Raw genomic sequence first — 23,695 nt, 5'->3', positions numbered from 1 at the left:
TAAATAATACAATAAGGTAAACACTTTGCAAGTTAAAAAGACAAAATATAAATCGGATGAAGAAAAGACCAAATTAATTAACAGAAACCTACCTCAACCATGATTTCTCCTGGTATGAGAAAAGCAGGCCAGTATAAAAGCCATTATTTTGTTACCACAGAAACAATAGGCAGAACAAAGCCTTCTAGTTCGAGCTTCCAGTTCATGAGGTAAAAGAGGAGCAAAATTGCTTTAGTCTCAAATAAATCCTAACTTCCAAACACTAACTGTGAAAAAGTATAGTCACGGGTCCTTTATTTTTCTAAAACCAAGTAAACCTCCGATGTATCATTTAACGGCTGAGAGAGCACATTGCTTAGTTTAGGTAGCACTTGTGGCATGTTGCTGTCACGGCTGCAGAGAAGTCTATTATGTACTGCAGGTGCTACAGAACAAAACTAGTAGAAAATTGCGCGATAAATGGGACATGGCTGAGAAGGTGCATCAATATAGATTTGTAGATATAACACACAACATCACAGAAAAGCCTCAATATTCCCTCCACATGAGCTTTGTACATAGATAACACATGCTGGTTTGGAATCAGATTGACAAGAACACCACATTTATTTAGACAGAGGACGTCTATATATTTTTTATTTGAATGGCTTATCATGGCCAGGCAAATTATATGGTGGCTGTTTGAAGGGGCCTTCCTCTCATTAACTCCACACATTGACACATCCACGCCCTCTTCCACCTATTGTGTAATGAAGCCAAAGAAACTAGCCATTTCTCCAACTTACCCAATTAAAAGGAGCACCACGCAGACAATGGCAAACCCAACTGTGTACTTCAGAGCGTTTTTCACTTGCTGGAAAAGAAGAACATTCTACTGGTCAATCACAGGCATGAAATATTATTATTCACTTTTAATGAGGGAACGGGGTCATATACTCCGTTTAGATAAGGACAATAGTGAGTGACAGCTATACAGAGTCACTGTAGATCCAGTTTGACCTGGCAGAGATAAGGTGTCACTACCAGCGCTATTCAAGGTGCTTTTAAAGTTACAATACAAAAGACTTCATTGTCTGTAAGAGAAAATGCCTCTGTCAGCTCAAAACTGACACATTGAAATTAGAAAAGGGCACTTTGTGATCACTGGTTTGGTACAATACTCACTAAAACGAATTTTAAAAATCATGCTCTTTTTAGGCAATAGCATAGGTCTCAGATATATAAATATATATAAAAAACATGTCTATGAAGTGTTTTGCTAAAAATACCAAACAGATCACCCATTATAGCCATGCCTCATATCCCTCTATTTCACTTCCTGTTTCAAAGCGCTGATTTTGGGTATAAAGCTTTAAATAAAAAATAAAAAGATGAATAAAAAAATTAAAAAGGAGGGGGCTGAGCTCATGCGGGACCCAGCAGCTACTGTCTAAACTAAGTAATGCCGTGATGAAACGCCATATCATGGATTATCAAGGATTATTTCTGAAACAGCATGGAACTCAAAGGCTTTCTCTCTTGCCGGTTATACCACAAGGTGAGTTCCTTTTTATTTCCTGCTTCTTCACACACATGCCCTGTGCAATACAGGTTAGCTCTGAGTGTTAGCGATGCTAATGTAAACATGAACTGACCATATTACGTCCAAAACAGTTGGGCATTGTTTCTGATAGCTACGTTTCTGATAGGGCCATGGGTGTAAAGCCAGCCTACATTTCCGATATTACGTTATATTGGACGCAAATCTGGATCAGCTCCGTTGTAGACCCGTTTTTAGATTTGGAGATATTTGGGTACGGAGAAAAAGAGAGAGGGTTTTATTTTCTGACGCTGCATGAGTTCCCTGACACACCGGGGACACATACTGTATTTATGTATAAAAGACATCAAAAAGTGCATTTTACATGATAGGTCCCCTTTAAGTTACAATGTGGGGTCTATGACTTACAGTATGCATGCAATAGTAAATATGTATTCTTACATATATAAAGATTGTTTAGCCAGTTATGTTGGTTTTTGTAAACAAACACACATTAAGTGCATTATCTGTATCTTCATGGCCCTTAAAAACGTTCTGACTGAATATCGTAAGCAAACATGGCATTATACCATATGGCGCGTTCACACCAAGTACTTTTCCCACAAAGGTTCCTGATAACTCTTTAGTTGTCATTAACTAAGTACAGATCGCGTTCACACCGGAAATTAGTTCCTGGGGGTGGATTAGGCAAATGAAGCCGCTGACGTCACTTCTTCTTTTTCTGCTTTGGGTTTACTGGCAGGCTGCAAACAACTTCACGGCGTATACTGCCGCCCAAAATCCCCGGCCGGAAGTCCCCGGAGTTAGGGACTGTAGAAGCTGCTGGGACTCCCAGCTGGGACTCCCAGCAGCTTCTACTGAAGCCTTCCGAGTAAACGGCCAGAACGCCGACACCTCCTCATCTCCACCGCTCCCATGTTTTATTTTGTGTTGACATAAGTTAGTCTCTCTGCGTTTCTGCGCTGGGCTAATGCTAATGCTAATAATGATAATAAAATGGCGGCTTCACAAACGTTTTTGGGAGTTTGACGGGGCGTGGTTTGCATTCCGCCCAGCCAATCAGACACAGGAACCTTTTCCTCCCACGAAAGTCCCTGCTCTCTAGCAGGGACTGAAAAGGGGGTAAAAAAGGTTCTCTAGAACTAATTTAGTTCCTGGGACTTTTTGGTGTGAACGCAACTAAATCGTAGTTCTCAAGAACCTTTGTGGGAAAAGTACTTGGTGTGAACGCGCCTATAGAGAGTAATAATTATAAAGATTTTTTTTATTTTATTAATAATACTGATTAGCTTGTTAAAGGTGGGGTAGGTAAGTTTGAGAAACCGGCTCGAGATACACTTTTTTGTTATATTCCATGGAATGCTCTTAACATCCCGATAGCAATGAATATATTAAGTGCTTTGACAAAAAAAAAATCCATAAAAAAATGTCATCTGTAAAAAGCATGACCAATCACCTGAGCCGGCCCGGCTAAACTAACTGGATGGCCTACCTGCCTGTCAGCCTTCCATCTGTGCACAAACTTATCTCGTGCCCTCATTGGTCATGTGCATGTTCGTGTGTGTTGGAGGAGGGGCTCTGTAAGGAAGTGGCAGATTTTTTCCGGCTGTGTATTTTCAAATTCTAGCGCACTCGAGCTGGTTTCTCCTAAATTACCTACCCCACCTTTAAGGTTTCAATGTTATGTATGTCATTTAGCATGTACAAATACAGGTCCAATACAATGTGGTTTCCTCAGTGCCAGGCCCCCAAATATTAAACAAAACCATAAAAGAAACATTACAGCAAAATGACCAGAAAGACTTCAAATCTGTCATGCACTGTGTTGACAAACCTGATTTGACAAAGGAGTAAACAGAAGATTGGAGTAAAGCCTTTGGTATTTGGAAAGATGGAAATCATCTCTTAGTGTTTGTCATATACAATGGGTGGAAGCTAATGGTTTCATGTTGCCTTAAACCACAACAACAAGACATTTTGCATTTACCATATTGGTAAGCTGCACCTGAATCATTTGAATGAATTTGGATCCTTCAGAACCAAATCCAAGCAGATTGCAGTGCTGTGTGTATAAGAAGAAATGTGAGTTCTTACCGAGCATTTGTTCATGTTGTCGTCATCCCTTTCTTCATAGTAGAAATAAACAAAGGGGATCCATAGGAAGACGCAGAATAGTATGATGGAGTATAGTGCTATATGTCAAGAAAAGAAGAATTGAAATCCAAGATTAGTCACAGACATCTACAAATCTATAACCCCTTATGAGCACACAGTAGGGCAATGTGTTTTATCATGACGTCAAAATGTAAAAGCATTGCAGAGCATGTATGACAAGTATGGTACATACATATAAATGTAATGTGTTATGTTCCGATTTAAAGTTGTAATTATTTACCCTGATCATCTTAAAGGCAAAGTATATTAAAAAACTATTTCTGTTTCTGTCTTACTACAGTCATAAACTAATATAATTCCCCCTTTCAGGAACACCATTTCCTCAAAACTCAAACACTTCAGTCATCAGAATCTCTGGACGGCATGACCCCATTTCTTAAAAGTCTTCTAATGACAAATCTAGGGCAGGGATCAGTTATTCACATACCAAGAAACATTGAGACCACAGAGAAACCTTAAATAACTTAAATTCATTCATCCTTAAAAAAACATTCGTTATAAAACACCTCTCATTTAACTTTCCCCAGACCAAATGTATCTCTTTTCCTTAACCTTGAACCAGTTGTGTTGCTTTTTTCTTTTGTCAGTACTTCCCTAATTCCCCCTTGAAAACAGACTGCATAGTATATCAATAGCTGCTCAATGTCATATGTTGCATCACTTTTACGCTGCTATGGACAATTTTGCACTCTAAATGTTCACTCCCATTTGTACTATTTACATCATCTTTTATATACCGTATATCCTGCTTACTTGAAGTAGACAGTTATTTTGTGGTTTTTTTGTAAATTATTGAGTGTTCTTGCACCTTAATGTGTGAGAATCTGTGGGGAACAGTATTTCAATCTTTCTGTGTGTACAAACATATTTTGAGATTGACAATAAAGTTGACTTGACTTGATGTGTGACTATTGGGCATTGTCTTAGGTTGTCAATTACATGGACATTGCATACAATACTGTAGAATTAATCAATGTAAAACATTGTTACCAATAATACAAATGCATACTCTTTTAGGCAGCCTTATACTCTTCCATTATAAGGAAAACAAAACACATGGGGTTTATGATACATATGTTACACAACCCAGCTGTTGCTGCAATTCCATTAGCTCAAAAATATCTAGAGATCCAGGAGGGTCAAAGCAAAATGGGCATTGAAAAAACACAACAACTCATATCTCATAATTTAGGATAGCGACATATCTAGAGAAAGGGTCATGAGATTGAGGGAGCAATAATCTTTATGAACTAATTATTTTTGGTTTAAAGTGTGGGTTTCAAAGAAATGTTCCCTAAAACAGCTTAGGGGAAGCTTCCATCAGAGTAAATGCACTGTAGACATTTTGGGCCAGCAGCAGGTAATATATTTTGAAATGAATGTTTTCAGTGAACGCTTCATTTAGCAGTCAATGACCACCCAGTAGAGCTTTATATGTACGTATTTAAAAGTTTCTAGAAAAGAAAAGTATTACATCCCTTCATTGGACGTTCTGATATTGTACAACAACAGGAGCATTTTATTTGATTGAGGAGGTATGATTATCTAAATAAACATACAACAATTCCATAGCAAAAAGCCATCTTCGTCAGAAAATAATTTCATAAACCTTCTGTATGAATTGGACATAGTGAATGCATAGTGAATGCAATAAAGCTGTTATTGGTTTAAAGAACTCACTCTTCTGTGATCTAAGTTGTTTGCTTGTTTAGTTCTTCCTGTACAATAAACTTTTTAAGAGAAAGACCAACAGTCGAAAACATTAGGAATTCATAGGGCGGAGGCGAGTCAAAAACACTAATAGAGAAATGCTATTTCAAGCTGGGGGCTTTTCTTTCTGAGGCAAATGCATGCCAGTGAAGACAGCAGACAAACCCAAAATAACTCAAAGGAAAGCATGTAACAAACACGAAGGCACCCAGCAGCATGGTTGGCATAGCCCAACGCCTCTTTGAGGTGATAATGTGAATCATTAGCACAAGTCACATTGTGATGCCAAGTAAAACATGTGCAGAAAGACAAACAGCTAACCACAACAAGTGCCTTTTTCCTACATGTAGAATAGAGATTTAGTTTGACTGTAGCCATTTTCAATACATGAGTAAAGTCTTTGTTGGAAGTCAGAAACAAAATAAGGGATAAAGTCTTAAGACCAACACAAAACAACATCTTATTATTTGCCCTAAGTAGTGCCATACTAGCATAGTATAGCAAAATTGTAACGCTGCTCCTGATAACATTTAATCCAGAACATCAGTACCCAGGGCCGTCCCTCCCTACAGGCCGATCACGCAGACTGCGTGGGGCCTCACCTTGCGGAGGGAGCCTCACCTTGCGGAGGGAGCCTCATCTTGCGGAGGGAGCCTCAACTGAGCCGCAAATGGCGCACCTATGCCGCCAAATTTGTGCGGCGCTGCGAGACTCCACGAGCACACCACCTCGTCCCCCGTCATCGCTCGCGAAACAGAGGGCCTCATCATATATGATATAAGGGACTTTCAGTACCACACTTCAGTGTACATGTGGAAAACAACTGTTTCATATCAGTCAATAGTGCATGGCCTCAGGCAAGTATAAACATGCTTCCCTGTGAAATGGACTACATTTCACAAAATGCTCTCTCTGCTTCGGACAAATGAATGTCATTGTTACAGTGGCTTTCGTTTTGCCAGCTGTGATTGTGACAGGGCATTACTTCCAATAAACACGTATTCATTGCGCCACTAACATATCCATTTACACTCATTTACAGCCAGACAAAGTGAGTCTAGGATGATGCCAGGAGCCAATAAATGCAAGCCATGCACTGTGTGCAGCCGCTGACATATGCTTGCGGGTTTCGGCAATGCGTAAAATGAATCAAAACACCGGGAATATTAACATACTGAGAGAATAGAGAATGGATGATACATGTTAACTGCATTACCATGTATCATCCATTACTCTAAGCACATCTTCTACAGGGAGAATACCTGACCAGGGATACAAGTTTAGCACACTTATCCTCCTGACACAGAGTAGAGAATAAATAATACATGTCCTTCCTTCACCCTTTATACATGTTTGTGTTCATAGCACTCCCCTTACTGAAAGGAAAGCAACAACATTTTGGAAAATTGGTTGAAGAGATGGCTGAAAAAAGACCTTTATCTACCAACAGAGTGCCAGCTGGGGAAACAATGTGAGTAAATCCACACACGCAATAGTCAAAACCTCATTATATTTTAATCATCATTTGCAGAAATGTACAACAATTATAAATATTCCAACATATCAATCAAAGAAAGTAGCTTCACTCTAAATGAGGAACATTAGAGCCTTGTCTTCACCTTGCTATGGCTCTCCACAGGGGCATTAGCACCTGGACTCTTGGCACTTGCAGACAGGCAGCATGTATTACATTTTAAGTGAAAATGAAATGCCATGGGAGATTTCTCGCTGAAACACAGTCTCTGACAAAGGACTCCAGAGACAGATGAAAATATCTGTCTACAGACACTCGCTGAAAGGTATGACACTCTGAGCTTGCACTCTTATTTCCAGTAAACATCAGGGACGTATCCATTTTTAGAGGGTCGAACCTGGAATAAACACTAGTAAATATTCAAGTTCAATTTGACAGCTAGCATGAAGGACTCTAATTTGATGCTCGGTTTCTTCTGAACGTATGAATAAACAGATGTTTGCTAACATACAAGACAAAGGAACTTGATAAGCTGACGGCGTATCACGGCTTTCTGCTGTCAGTTTGTTTTGATTCATTCTTTGGAGCTGATCAAGTTTTACAACTATTTTTCTACAGTTCAAAGATGATAAGAAGTGTGAAACCCCTGTTTTGAATAACAGTATGAATATAAAAATATTCAGATAGCTCACCACTATACAAAGAAGAAAGCCTTGTTCATCTGGCTGGCAAACTCTATCATAGCTTTGAATACAGAACTTTTCTTATTTAAGTTATTACAAAAGAATAGATGATATCATATCATAGTAACCTAATACCTAAAGAAAAAGCACTTTGAGAATGAATGTTTGTGAAGTGTATTATTAGCATCTTTGCATTGACTGACATTTCCTCTTGGTCTATCAAAGTCACTCAATTGATTTTGACTATCATTTGCTTGGCACACCTTTCCCTCACCGACCTTCCACAACACTGTCACCCAAATTTAGATTTATTGACTCCAAGCTGACGAGATGGCAGCAAGCAGTAACGCCGACTGCAGACTTTAAATGGACTGTGGAAACCTACAGGTTGTGTTGCAGAGGCTGGTCTGAATGTAAACATCGTCCAGCCGTGTGTTACTCTAGTTTTTGCCATCTGCCTGAAAATGGACTGTCACAACATGGAACATCCTGTTGAATATGCCACTTTGATTCACTTCATAGCTCAATGGCATGTTTTATCTGGTTGTAAAGAAGATGTCATATCCCATATGGAGTCCACAGGGCCCCTTATGCATTTTTACAGGAAGTAGGGACCATCAATTTCAGTAGCCATGAAGGACATGAATAGTGAAGTGAATTTCTTAAATGGAGGAAAAAGATCTTTGTGCATCGCATTATCAAATGGTTTCTGAGCCAGAAGACCTGTGTGTGCTAAAAACCATTTCTAAAGCTTCATTGAGCAAAGCCAACATTACCAAAAGGAGTTCTCTCAGAATATATTTGATGGAATACAACTACCGTAAATTATATTAACACATTTTGAAGTAAAATTGTTATTTGAGAATGTAGCTTGTTAGCAAAGGTCATGTTTGTGCAGAATATGTATAGCGTGTACCTTTTTTACAATACAATTGGGTCTTTCAATTTAGCAGAGAAGAGACTTGATCTTTTCATTTTAAAAAGATTGAAAATAAAACACATGGTAATATCTCAACGCAGAGAAAAACCAGCGAAGATTAATTTCACTGATTATATTATTACTACATTTCAAAAGATTGCGAATATTGCTATTGGGATGTATTCTGGAAACGATTACAAAATAGTAAAATATGGTAACTTGACAGACCTATGGCCAATATTATATTAATATTAACTTATAACAGAAATATGGGTGTTTGTCTATTTCTGCACCAATAACAAGAAATGACATGACAAAAATACCATAGATATGATTAGCCTTATTAGGAATGATGCAGCAATAACCTAGTTGGTCTGGTTTATATTCCAAATGTAAAATGTCCCGCTCACTATATTATTTTCAAAAATGAATGAACCTCATCATAGTAACTTGATAGTCACAGAATCAGCCTCAGAAATCCAGCATTTGTGGTGCTAAAAACAAAAGCAAATGGTTAAAGAGGTAACTACAGGCTTAAAATGCTGTCCACTGTCTAAATGTTTGAATCCCTGTTTTGTATATTTGGAGTTAGATTCAGGAAGTAGAAGTGAAGCACAATGGGTTTTGTTTTTTGCAAATGGTGGCAAAAAAAAGTACCCATTGTTCTTATTCACACTGGACAATGTTCGTATCATTGAAGGCCCCTCTGGATCACACAGAGCTGCTCTCAAAAATGAAACTGCAATTTGTCAATGTTTTCAAAACAGTCTTAAAGAAGCACTTGGCTACCACTTTCCTCCACAATCCAGTCAGCACATCAGGGTGGAAAAGAATCACAGTCAGAAGAAAGTACTTGCAGAGTATTTACTAGATGATCCCTTCCTCTACAACTTCTCCTCTACAAATGGCATTAAAAGGGGCAGTGAGAAAGCAAATGATTTATTCAGAGGTCCCTGGGGTATTTTGCACTGTTGCTTAAGGGTCTCATGCACCAGTGCTTCGAAGTACTGAGTAGTCCAAGGAAATGTATAAATGGACAGAGGCTGGAGATTGAGAGGCTTTCAAACGTAGGGTTCATCAAAGATCACAGAAAGCTATTTGGGATCTAAAAGGAAGTGGGTGTTTCGGTTGCAGGCATCCATCCTCTCTGTCAATTTGAAGATACATTTGATTGAATACAACACTGTGTAGGTTAAAAAAAACTCTGCAGTTCTCTCTACAGGAAATAACTTTTCACTATAACAGAATATTTTCATATCCGTTTTTTTTACATTACAGTCAAGTAAATAACTATGCTCATGCACACATAAATGAATGCCCTTACCCATCTAGGATTTGACTAAATGCATTTGTTTGACCTAAATATGATGCCATTGTTGATGCCGCCATTATAGCAATAGCAGAATGTGAAGAAATTTGAGATTTCACATACATTTGGTGTGCTTTAACAGAAGCACACATGCAGTTTAACAAATAATAGGGCGAGATCATCTATAAATATCACACTTCAAAAGTAACAAATCCATAAAAAATAACAATGTAGAGGTGTTGCAATTTCTCGACTATATACAGTATTTCTCCACTGTGACCTGACTGTGCATGTAAAACCTTTCAGGGTAATCATCATAAAACAGAAAGATTGATTCAAGCGGCTGCAGAAATGTTAACAGTGTCAACTTTAGGTTTGATTAAACATTTGTGCTCAAAGAAGAAATGTACATTTTTCTAAAGCACCATTCATTTACCAGATGACAGCTATTTGAGGACATATTCAGCAGGGGGGGTTTAAAAAGAGCTGGACATATACCCACGCTTATTAACTGTGATCGCTACTGAATGCAAGTCAGTCACCTGGAAGAAAAAGCATGCGTCAGTGGAGGAAATAGGAACAGGGATCAAACCTATAATTATTCCATTTGTGAAGAGACAAAAGGACAATGCTGTCAAATAAGGTTGTGAGAAAAAAAATCCACTTTGAAAGGTTAGATTTGTGAGCGCACTGTGCATACAACACACATGGAGCTTGGTCTCCACCTACTGGCAAATAAAAAAGCAATGCCTTTAGAAAGAATGGGGGAAATATTCTCTAGTTCGTCAAAAACATCGACAACAATATAGTTGAATAGACTTTGTAGCCAAAATTGAATTAATCACCGTTTCAATTTTGGCGTATTACTTTAGCCTGCAGTAAAATATGACTTTGCTTAGACTCAGCACACTTCAAATGTCATCTTCACAAACACCTCTCCACTGCAGTGACAAACAGTCACATAGAGAAGCATCATGATCCCATTTTACTTTTTAATTAAAGGTTCAAATCTCACTGAATATATAACAACTACTTTCAGAATAGTTTGGGCATAAAGGAAAGGAACTCTGAATCTTATCATAAAAACTGTGCACTGACCTCAGGAACATGTCTTGTGTTAAATGATTTCTTCTCTCTCATTCACACATTTCTCTCACCTTGAACACCACAATACCAATCAGAGGGAGAGGTTGGGAAATGCAGGGATGGTTTTAGTTTTTAGGAAGGTTTAACAAGCAATCAGCCTTGCTTATCAACAGCCTGAGGTTACAAGACAACAGCAGATTTTGAAGCAGATCTTTCACACCACACTCCCAGGGCTACGACCACATAAGAAAATATATATGGGAATAAAAATCCCTTATTGTCTGCGAATGGCATGAACAGAACTACTTTTCCTTTATGAACTGGCGTAGCACAAGTGCCACAGTATGTAGTCCTGCATTGTTCCCAGCAGCTCTAGCAGCCACTCGGAGCCATTAGAGAAATGTTCAGACAAAATCGTTATACTTTACCAACTACCTGACCTTTTCCTTTGACGTGTGACACATTTATTTAAGTGTAACTGTTGCACTATGACAACGGTTTCTAGGTATTTTGGCCATGAAAAAAAACAAAAAACCTAGCGGGACATGTCAATGCATTCATAAAGATACCTACACAATTTTGTTTTCATTGTATAAGACTATATAAAGAAAATGTACCATTAAACAGGATGTCATATCCAAATTATAGATATTGACAGAGAAAATCAATCTTGTATATAAAATCATCTGAGCCAGTCCAGAGACAGTATACTAGGGGCTTTGAATGCTGGATTCAGGTGCGGTGTTCATAGTAAGCACATTTTCTTATGTCATTTTACCAGTGGAAGAGATTTCTTTGATTGGGCTGTCTGGGCAAGTAGACAGCTTGTCTTCTTTGCATTTGGCATTTCTGAACAGACGGTACATAACAGTGTTGCTGACAGGCACTTTAATCCAGCATCTGTTGGAAAACGTGTGATCTAGCGTCTTTGGCATGACTGAATTAGCTATTGTCAAAGACAACAAACTCATGTTATCCTTTAATATGACAATCATGAAGAAATGTCAGAGGCACTAATAGCTTTCAGCTAGGAATGTAACAGCCAAACGGGCCTGGATACAATCCGTCTGCATGAATTGCAACTACATTTTCGATGGAGGATGGACATGCCCTCCCTCATTGCAAGAGAATCAGGCAAGAGAGTCCAAGATGCCTGACTGGACACTCAACAAACCTACTAATGATACAACTAAGTATGCTTAAAAACAACTGTCAGACCAAAATCAAACTGTTGCAGACTTAAGGGAAATGCGCATGTTGGCTCGATGGCAAAGCTTTAGAGACACAGCTATAATGAAGGTTATCAATATCACCTGGGCTTTATCCTACTATGAGAAGGTCCATCAACGTGTTGTCATGCATGAAAGGCCCTGTACACCGACACAGGTGTTTTGACTTATTCTGGCTTATTGGAATTGGCTTAGGTTGAAGTTAGGCTGAGATATGCCTGAATTACCAGGGGCCACCACATTTTTTGAAAAATTATAAAAGGTGTAATTCAAAACTATTAGCAGGATTAGGCCGAAGTCACTGAAGCACTGTTGGCACGTGCCAGCAGCACACTCGTTAGACAACGGCTGAGTTAAGTGGAAACACCTGTGCTCAATCAGAGCTCAACACAAACCACACCAACATGTTACAATCACTCACAATGAAAAATGCTGTTTTCATCACTGCTAGAGTAACTAAAAAGTTATATTAACATGGTTATTTACTTGATCTGTAAGCTTAGTATTTTCCTATCTTGTTAGCTACTTCACATGAGTTTGTTGCCAGGCACAAACAGCATCAATATACACAGCAGCATACTTGATATATGGGTAAACAAAATAGTAAAGAACAACAAAGAAAATATAATACATGCCTGTTTAAAATAAGTAATATATAATAAAATAATTGCAAGGTTATGAAAGCATGGAACCAAGCAAGGCATGTCAATATTTGCATTATTAAAAAATATATACAGTATATAACCAGTTAAGGAAGAGACCATAATAGCAAAAGTGAACAAGACTGCATCTACAAGAAAGGCATTACATAAACCAAACAAAGGTCTGAGTGAATCATTATCACTCTCTCAAGAACAGTGTTAAAAGTATTAATGATATCAAAATGTCTGAATATGAGTGTCATGAAAACCATTCACCTTGTGTTCTCCAGTGATATAGCGTGTGTTGCACAAGTCACATCCAACGTTAACTTTCAGCATAATTATGCAACACTAAATGTAATTTATTATTGTCAGCTTCAGTTGACTAATGTAACCTGCCTGCTATTTGACAAATTCCATTAATTTTTATGCTCATCCTTGACATTTTGCCAGGAAACACTGGAACTGTTTGATATCTCTGATATATGACATCATCGTGGAAAACATTATCAGTCAGTCTATAAAGATTACCCAGTTAAAAGGGCTTTTGACTATCTATTATTTTAACAGTACTGCCTAATATGGATTATTGTATTATGACTGTCTTTATTTTAATTATACTTGTTATTTATTCAGGTGTCATGAATTACATTTAGCAGGTTTTTTTAACAGTCAGCTCCTGTATGGTCCTTTGATATACTGTATTTTTGGTGCAAACCTGAGCTAGACTGCTCCAGGGAGAATAAGATGTACTACAAAAGTTGCTTTATAGATTCCATGTGTAAGAATGACTTGCAAAACAGCTTGACTTGATGAACATGTTTTAAACAAAAGAGCAAAATTAGGGAATTATAGATACATTTTCCTTTAAATTCTGCAATAAATAACTCTGATTCTATTTTTTTTATGTGAACATACAATGAGATATAAAGAAAATGCACTTACTGTAATATCCATACAGCACAGTGTCTTCAATGTGCCCTCTTGTCTCATTGTTAGCCGCCCAATCCTAAATGTTACCAAAGAAGAACCATGGTGAAAAATTAAAATCAAGTTTAAAAGTAAAAGGAATGAAGTAGGTATAATACTCAATGAGAATAGACATCAAGCTTAAATAAAAATAAATTTTAAAAAGAGTACAACAATGACTATAAGAAATAGTGTTATTTTAACACAAATACAGAAGGTGTGTTGTATTTTCATATATAACCCTTCAAGATAGAGGCATAAAACAAATAATGCATTACAAGACCAACTTTTCAGTGTCTTCACTGTCTTGGGTTCATTCAAAATGCATTTATTGTCGAGAAACTCATACATGAATGCATACACACAGACACAGACTTTTCCCTATTTTGTTAGATTACAACATTTGAAATCCAATAGATTATGTTTGTAATTTAAGGATTGAGTCTGTGTTGAGCTAACATGTGCATCTTATTTTAGGTCGCCTTGACTGAATTGTACAAAAAATCATTAACAGCTCAAAGTAGAAAGCACCTCACAACCCACTGAAAGAAACAATTACCTGCTCTTCAAATGAAGATACCAATACACACTTTGCTATATCTTCTAGTAGATTGAAACAAATGCAATGATTTTGCACAAAATTGATGAGCCAAGAAATGAATTCAGCTTTTAGATTGGACTAAAACAACGTCCACTTTGTCTAATTCTAAGAAAATTACATAGCAAAGTTAAAAGCTGCCTCAGGGAAACTCGTTAGCATTTCGCAAATTGATTTTGACTGGCGCAGTTAGAAGAAAAGAGACTTACCTTATAGGTACCATTGGGAAACTTCATAAATGAAACAAGGAATATGTCCACAGGGAGAAGTGCAGAGGTTATCAAAGCAATGGCCAGTGCACATATTGCTGTGATAGTCGAAACAACTTCACTCTCCTGACGACTTTGAAATTTCCGAATGTAGAACCAACAAAAAGTCAGGATTACCTAAACAAGGGACAACACAATATGTTAAATCAAGTTGAAAATGATACCATCAGGAGGGATAGTAAATACAATATAAATATACTTTCATTTTCGATTGGCAACACACTTAATAATTGATCAGTGTTGTGGTGCTATATTTCTATTGAACTTCATTATACTCTTTTCACAATATTGTGGCGTCTTTTGCCTGTTCAACAGTGCTTGGAAACGATTACCGCCATGTGTGTCTTGATGATTGCCAAAAAGGAAATACTCAAACCAAGGTGTCAACACAACACTGGGGGATTATAAACCAGAATAGCCCGACTGCAGGTGATAGAAAAAACGATGATCTGATTATATCATACACCCTTCTCTTATCCTGTCAGCACAAGTGTGAATGTAGACTCACAATAATTATAAGAACTTACAAGAAATAACACAAAGTTAACTTTTCATAGTTTTTTTTTTTAAACTTAATTAATTAATGAATTTGCTCATGTATTATGTTGCAGTTCATTGGAAAAAGGGTGGAAGAAGAGGGGAAAGGGATTGTCCTAGTAACATGTAGGCAACCAAATAGGGAGACAAATAAGGGTCTTCGAAATGACAAGGTCATATTCAAGGCACACAAGCTGTAGGAAGTGAGGACACTGCTAAAACTAGTCCCTTTAGATCAGGGGCTGCCATTCACAGACAGGATCAATTAAAGTCCAGCAGCCTTAAGCCTCTGGCTGCTTGTTTTGCCAGACAAACAGCGGGCTTTGCATATCAAATAAGATCCACTGAAAGGTTTGTTCTAATAAAAAGGGCTGTAAGTGATGGGTAGTGGGGACGCAGTATTGGCATCCGGGCATTCTCCTGGACGTCTTCTGATTAAGTCACGTGACTCAGAGTGACAGCTGAGATAATGGGTGCTAATTTGGGCAGCAGATTACTGAGACCAAGTTCAAATAAGTCAGTTAAGTAACGCTAACGTTTAAAAGTAGAGTGGGTCAAAATCTGTTTACATAAACGGAAAGGTTGTATGTGTTTGAAGAATATGTGGTTACAGCAGCCTTATTAGCTTTTCAAGCAGCACCGCCATGACATATGTGAAGCGCATTTTAAAACCATGTGGTGAAAACTAACTACGCATTAGAACAGGTAGAAGTTGTCACCCAGAAAAGTTCAAAGGAGATGTTAATGTTCTGTACATTAGAACATAGTTGACAGCTATTTTCAAAATACTGCTGATTAACACTACCCCTGCTTTTAGTATGCAATTTAAGCGAATATAATTCTACATTGAGAACAACACAGCCTGTATGCTAAAGTGTGTCATGGCTAATGTTAGCTAAAGTCAATCCCAAGCCAATATTGACGTTGATACACTGTAGCCTTTTCGTTTCGTAACACCTTAACCACGCCAGCTCTAGACTTGCTAAAACATCTCAAAGTATTTGTATGACAGCCAACAACTTAATGAAAACTTTACACGACTGAAAATGTGCTTACCATAAGTATAAAAGTGAAAATAGACCACCCGAGCATAGACTCGGAGAGAAACGACTGACCCGCCATCTTCACTTCCTGCAATAACAAACCCACGTGATCCCGGTGACGTCATCACAGTGGAGGGCGAGCAGCAGTCGTGACGTGTCTGCAGAAAGTGCACAACGTTTGTAGATACTATATCTCCACATGTATGCGAAAGATTTTTAAAGCAGTTTTATTGGAATCAAACAGCTTCACTGGTGGTGGGACAGGACGGCAAAACAGAGGAGCTGACAATTTTAAAGACCAGAAGCTGTCTATAGCAACAGTACCATACAAAATACCACCTTTTGCATAAAACCAAAGATCTGGGTCAGCAATCCTCGAAGTTATTGTTTTATAAAAACAAAAAGCACCATCAGTGACAGATGAAATAAAATAAAAGTAGTCATACCAACACTAAAAATATCTGTTTTATAAGTTAAAGTTTGACTTTTAGAACGAATGAAGTATAATCAGAAAATGTTTCTTAAAGATTTAATAGATTTAAAATTGATTGCATATCTATTTTTATAGCATATAATATTATAAACAAGTTTGGTCATTATAATGTCTCAACATAATGTGCAGAATAAGACAGTGTTAGGTATTCCCTAAGGCTAAGCAATAGTTCTGCTGGTTCATTTTTTATGTGAAAGAGTTACATATCCACTTTAGCTTATCTGAAAGGCTTTTTTTGAAAATGTTAATATCGATTTGGCATATGGTCCGACCAGTCAGCACTTAAGCAAACATTCAGTAATCATCCAGTCTATCCAGAAAACTCATGTGTTTTATTTCCGTTTTTAAGTAGGTCGCTGTAAACTAGGTGCAGTGCACCTGTAGTTGCATTCCCATGTGTAGAGCAGATCATTGGGGTAATACTTGTCATCAATTATCCACCGCAGTGGCCCACACCAGTCAACAGCCACTGTTTGTGGGGCTAATGCAGGTGGAGCTGAAGCTATAATCCCCATATGATATTGTATTCCTCATAAAAATTATATTGTTAACATGCCAAACTTTTCCATATTAGAACAGCTGTCCAAGCAGTGGCTCCCTAGAAGCCTGTCTATGCTTTCTATACAATTAACTTTTTCAGATGACTTTGTCTTTATACAATACGTATTTACATTAGGGTTATGGTTAATCTTCTTTTGGTCTCTCCTCTTTGGTTGGTCATTTTAATATTCTCTGTGATGTATGCCTGATATTTTTTTTCCATTTCCAATAAGAAATATGCATAGCCAATATTTATTTTTCTTGTACCTCATACTGAAAACAATGTTTTGGGCATTTCTTCTATATCCTGTATCTCGACAACAAGAGAATAGATGAAAGTCTAAACTCAACTTTAAATATCTATTTGAAGTGTAAAAAAGTTATCCATAACTAGACCACATTTTAGATTTTTCAATGTAACATACTTAAAAGAAATAGAAATGACACTTTAGAGTCATGATATTCTGTTTCATTCAGCAGGGGATCCAGACTTATTCAGCAATGGGATTATAAACTTTTCAAGAGTCAATGAGAAGTGTATCAATCAGCTTGGGTTTTTTGTGCATTCAGAGTTTCTACCCATTTGCCAGGCACATTCACAATTTCTTCAATTTCTTATCCAATTTATCTTGCATGGTATCTAAATATAAGGATTTTTTCCTGGCTTTATATTCTACCTCTCACTTCACAGTTTTAAGTGTGCACTTTCAGGAGAAGCCTACTCCATTCATGAAGTATATTGTCCCTCAAATTACAAAAGTATTAGAGTGTGCAGTCATGCTTCACCATGTCTGGAATTATTGAGACCAAATTAAATTATTACTCAAGTAATTACTTTTGCAAGTGACATTGAGGCTTCAAAGTTTCTGAAAGTGATACTTCTCTAAATTATATTGCGAGAAATTGGTCTGTTACTAATTTCAAATGAAGAACACCAGTTAATTAGTCGGTCACTATTGGACACTTTCAAATTGAAATCACTAAAATCAATAACCATATATCTAAACTTAATTTATGCTACTGTCTTGAAACTTTTAATTAGACTAATGTAATTCATTCAACCCATTATTCACTTGCACAGGGGAGGTATAGGTCATCTTAATTCATGCAACCTTTCATAGCTTCATATCAGGAGGCTTGGCAACGTGCCCTAATGGAAATCATGTATCTTATATTATAAGGCTTTAGCTGAGAAAAAGGTATGAAACATCCAAATGGTTGTCAATCAAGTAGTGATTTGGACTATAGCCTAATAGTTTATTGATGTTTATGCTCTTTTTCTTTTCATTTCATAATGACACTATACGTTGCAGGGGTTGCTGCAGTGAGCCGGTCACAAAACCAATGTTATATCTCTCACAGGCTCCGCCCTCTGGACTCTATGGGTACTCCTCTTGATCCTATCATGCAAGCATTCATCCATTGAGACGGCCCCAGGACGGGCCTACCTGAATGCGCTTGCATCTCACCGCATAAAAGGAGGCCCCTTTCTCTTCAGCAAGCAAGAGAGACACAACTGAGTGAAGAGATACATTTATGCAAAACAACGAAGAAAATGGACTCACCATTGCTGGAGCAGCGGCCCTGTCCTTCGTGTCCGGGCGCTATTGCAGGCGCCGACCTCCACCGCCAGTGCATTGAATGCCTGGGGTCCGACCACGCGGCGGCCAACCTGGGCCCGCTTACGGCCTGCAGCGCCTGCCGTCTAATTCCTCGGCTCAGCCGCCATCAGCGTCTGGCACAGTTTGAGGACTGCTACGTCTCGCCGGTGGAGGACCCAGAGCTCGACGTGGTGGAGATGGAGGACCACGAGGAGAAAGGGCCCTTCGTGTTCGCCATACCAGCAAACCGGGCGGTTCCGCTCGTCGTGGGGGGGAAGACGATGGCGACACCTCGTCGTCTGATGTTTCCGGAGACCGCCAGGAAGGCCAGCAGCACAGGTCTGCGCAAAAGGACTTCCCAGCGGTGATGACTTCCCAGCGGTGATGACTTCCCAGCGGGGGCTGGAATCCTCAGGGTGCAGGGCCACTCGGACGCGGAGTGTCGCGGTGTGCCCCGACTGGATGAAAGCCTGGCGGCCCATCTGCTTCCGCAGGCAGTCGGGTGGGCAGAGGGGAGAAGGCCACGTGACCGCGAAATGCTTGAGTATCTGGATAAGATGTTCAAGCTCGGGGCGCAGATTGCGGCGGCGGCCAGTAATCTTGGTGTGTTGGGAGTGTCGCTGATTACCCCTTGGCAGGACACCCCCTTCTCCCGCCTGAGGGCAGGAGTGATTACTCGAACCTCTGCGTGGGCCAGATGAATAATCTGGTCCACAATATGGCTACCACAGCCGGTCGTGTGATGTCCCTGGCCACGTGGCGTTGTGTCACGTGTGGCTAGGTCTGACCACACTGGCCAAGAAAGACCGAGACGATCTCCTTGGGGCCCCCGTTACTACGGAAGGGCTCTTCGGATCGATATCCTCGGTCAACCAGCGCTTCAGTCGCCTGGAGGGAGAGAGGGCGCAGCTCAGCCGCATGCTGCCGCTGGCTCGCCCTCAGGCCTCTCCGCAAGGGAGAGAGCGCCCGGCGGTGGTAAGGCGAAGAGAGAGGCGCCCTCTGTCTCCGCAGTCCGTCCCGAGGAACCGGCCCAGTACCGGCCCTCACGGGAGCAGGCTGACCGAACCCGGCAGGCTCCCGCTCCGGCTCCGCCTCAGAGAAGGGGTGCTGGGTAGGGTGAACCGTCCTCCAGGAATTGACTGGAGGCGGGAGGAAGCTGTGTGATTACTTAAAAAACTATGATTTATTTGAAGATTTTCAGTCTGGCTTTAGAACACAACATAGCACAGAAACAGCTCTGGTTAAAGTCACAAATGACATTCTAATAGCCTCTGACAAGGGACTTGTCTCTATTCTTGTCTTGCTCGATCTTAGTGCTGCATTTGATACTATCGACCATGATATCCTATTGCAAAGACTAGAGCACTTAGTTGGCATACAGGGAACTGCTTTAGGCTGGTTTAGGTCCTATCTATCTGAACGCTCTCAGTTTGTACGTGTCAACGATGAATCTTCCATGCAAACCAAAGTTAGCCATGGAGTGCCACAGGGCTCAGTGCTTGGACCTATTTTGTTCACCCTATATATGCTTCCGTTAGGCAATATTATAAGGAATCATTCTGTAAACTTTCATTGTTATGCGGATGATACTCAACTATATTTATCAATCAAGCCTGATGAAATTAATCATCTAAATAAAATTCAAGACTGCCTCAAGGACTTAAAAACGTGGATGACCTTAAATTTTTTGATGTTAAACACGACCAAAACTGAAGTTATTGTACTTGGCCCGAAGAATCTACGAAACAAATTATCTAAAGATATATTAACTATGGATGGCATTAATTTGGCCTCCAGTGAGACTGTAAGGAATCTTGGTGTTATATTTGATCAGGATTTATCCTTTAACGCCCACATAAAATCAATTTCAAGGACCGCCTACTTCCATCTACGTAACATTGCAAAAATCAGGCATATCTTGCCTCAAAACGATGCAGAGAAACTAGTCCATACATTTGTTACTTCAAGGCTGGATTATTGTAACTCCTTATTATCAGGGTGTACCAACAAGTCAGTCAAATCGCTTCAGCTGATTCAAAATGCTGCAGCTCGTGTACTAACCAGAGTTAGGAAAAGGGACCACATTACTCCTGTTCTGGCTGCCTTACACTGGCTCCCTATAGAACACAGGATAGAATTTAAAATTCTTCTTCTCGCCTACAAAGCCCTTAATGGGCAGGCGCCATTTTACCTTAAAGAACTCATTATACCCTATTGTCCTACTAGGGCATTGCGTTCCAAGAATGCAGGGTTGTTGGTTGTTCCTAGAGTCTCTAAAAGTACAATGGGAGCCAGAGCCTTTTCTTATCAAGCTCCACTTTTGTGGAATCAGCTTCCAGTTTGTGTTCGGACGGCAGACACCCTATCCGTTTTTAAGAGTGCGCTTAAGACCTTCCTTTTTGATAAAGCTTATAGTTAGGGCTGATTAGATTCAGCCCCTAGTTTTGCTGATATAGGCTTAGTTTGTCGGGGGACATCTTACTTCTTCCTTCTCTCTGTCTATACCTGTGTACTCTCATGTTCCGATTAACCCAGCTTCCCCAAATGTCTTTCTTTTTGGTGTCTATATACGCCGGGATCCGGAGTCATGGATGATCCTGCGGTCCTGTGTCATGGATTGCGAGTCCTGGATCTTGAGTCGTGGCTGTGGTCCTGGATCATAAGTCCTGGATGGATATACTCATGGATTCATCTTCCTATTATACACACATGCATTTCCAAACATTTGGACTACCTATGTTGCAAATGTATTATCTTTTCAATTTACACACGGCATCTATTGCACGTCTGTCCGTCCTGGGAGAGGGATCCCTCCTCTGTTGCTCTCCCTGAGGTTTCTCCCATTTTTCCCTTTAAACTGGGTTTTCTCTGGAAGTTTTTCCTTGTACGATGTGAGGGTCTAAGGACAGAGGGTGTCGTATTGTCATACTGATATTCTGTACAAACTGTGAAGTCCACTGAGACAAATGTAACATTTGTGATATTGGGCTATATAAATAAACATTGATTGATTGATTGATTGATTGATTGAGGAAGCGTCTCGGCGGAGGAGGGTGATTTCTCCAGCCAGGACGCGAGGGGCAGAATCCCGCCTCCTCCCTGTTTGATCCCACTGTGGCAAGGTCATCTTTTGTAAACAATAAAAGGGATTGCTTGTATTCCATTCTGAGTGTCTTTTCTTTCCACACACCCGCACAGCCACGTAATGTTGACTGTACAGATTCCCCACTCGCTGCCCAGGTTGTAACTCCAGTAAAGGAGGCAGCTAGTGCACATGCGCGGGGGGTGAGAGTGATAAACCGCGCTACGCGGGTACAGGGCAGAGTCCTGCATCTGCATGCGGGTACCCGACGGGTGACCCGCAAAAAAAGTGGTATTTTTTTAAATATTTTTTCAAACGCTTTTTTCCGGGTTCGGTTCTGGGTAAAACAAAGATGATGTGGGTCGGGTCGCGGGTGTTGCATAATAAATATATTAAAATAATAATAATGTAGTTTAATGTTTAAAGCTCAGACCTCTCCCCCGCGAGACCGCGCATAATCATAACCTCCGCACTGCATCAATCTGCTGCTGAGCGCGCCACATTCGAAATGGCTGAGGTGAAGCTCTCTAGCGGAGAATACAGCATTTTCAATAACACTACCTCAAGAGTGAAATCCAACATCTGGGAGGCTTTTGGTGTCATCCTAGATGGAGAAAATAATCAACATCCCACGCTTTTTGAGACAAATATGCAACTGCGTGTGTTATTAATTGCACGTTTTCACTGCTCATATAGGCAATATGCGGGTTCGGGTCGGGTTGCGGATCTTGTGCCGACGGGTCGTGTCGGGTTGCGGAACTAATTGGCAATATGTGCGGGTAGCGGGGCGGGTTCGGTATTGCACGTCGCGGGTGCCGGGCGGGAGCAGGTCTTGAAAATCAGACCCGTGCAGGACTCTGGTACAGGGGCATTATGGACGGCATAGCAGTGTTATGAAACATTTAACGCCGAGTGTAAAAACTCTGCTTGATGCATTTCACTATTTGGGTGAAAGCATCATGGTGGAGCGCTTGCTCCCACGAGAGCGGGCCGCGTTCAAGGTCCTCAGTAGAGAGTCTGCCCTTTCTGTTTCGACCCTCCATGGGCAGAGCTTCCCTTCACGGGGAATTTTGCGGCGGGACGAGTCACCAGAGAGTACCACAGCTTTATTGCTGGGGCCCGCAGCTGATAGCACATCCTCTAACATAGTGTTATGGGGAATGGAAGCGCAGCTGCGTGTTAACGGAGTGGATGGATAGGACGCTGAGACTGGGTTATTCACTCCAGTCTTGCAGCATCCCTCCTCCGTCCACAGGCATAAGAGAGGCAAAGCTATAATCCTGAGGGGATGATAGATGCTGAGATTTTCTCTCAGCAGAAGAGCACCCCCATACCTCACCAACAGGCGTTGTATTTGGGAGTGGTGCTCGATGCAGGCAGGCTACGCGCCACCCTGTCAGTGAGCAGGCAGGCATCCTTGCTTCGGGCAGTTTGCAGACTGTGACAGGGGGCAACAGTGACCGCTTTGACTATCATGCAGACCCTGGGTCTCATGGCGGCTGCTCACGTTGTGGTCCCACTCGGGTTACTGCATATGCGTCACCTGCAGAGGTGGTTCTCCAGCCTGCGTTTAGATCCCAAGAGACACAAATGGTGTCTGGTGACTGGCAACCTCCGGTTCTGGGGGTCCCCGGTTCACCTTCGGAGGAGGTCCCCACTGGGACGGGTGACCTCCTATATCACCGTGTTTACGGACGCATCCGGAACAGGATGGGGAGGGACCTGCCTGGGGAGAGCTATAAGTGGGCGCTGTTCTCTCACAGAGACACGGCACAGCAACCTCCTAGAGCTACGTGA

At 40.3% G+C, this 23,695-nt stretch overlaps 1 protein-coding gene across 1 annotated transcript in view; it reads right to left on the bottom strand.

Moving 5' to 3' along the window:
* The window catches only part of lmbrd1 (LMBR1 domain containing 1), a 49,768-nt gene extending 33,428 nt beyond the window's left edge, over nt 1–16,340 (bottom strand). The window contains exons 1-5 of the mRNA XM_079687291.1: nt 16,196–16,340; nt 14,543–14,719; nt 13,712–13,775; nt 3,635–3,732; nt 786–853 (exon numbers count right to left, since the gene is read on the bottom strand). Of these exons, the coding sequence (XP_079543417.1) occupies nt 786–853; nt 3,635–3,732; nt 13,712–13,775; nt 14,543–14,719; nt 16,196–16,261 (473 nt within the window). The 5' untranslated portion in view covers nt 16,262–16,340. The remainder of the gene's footprint in view (nt 1–785; nt 854–3,634; nt 3,733–13,711; nt 13,776–14,542; nt 14,720–16,195) is intronic.
* Nucleotides 16,341–23,695: the final 7,355 nt, after the last annotated feature.

Source organism: Notothenia rossii (genome assembly GCF_949606895.1).
Source record: "Notothenia rossii genome assembly, chromosome: 6".
NCBI classification, from domain to species: Eukaryota; Metazoa; Chordata; class Actinopteri; order Perciformes; family Nototheniidae; genus Notothenia; species Notothenia rossii.
The sequence above is the reverse complement of the archived record's forward strand: the minus strand, read 5'-3'. Positions and strand labels throughout refer to the sequence as shown.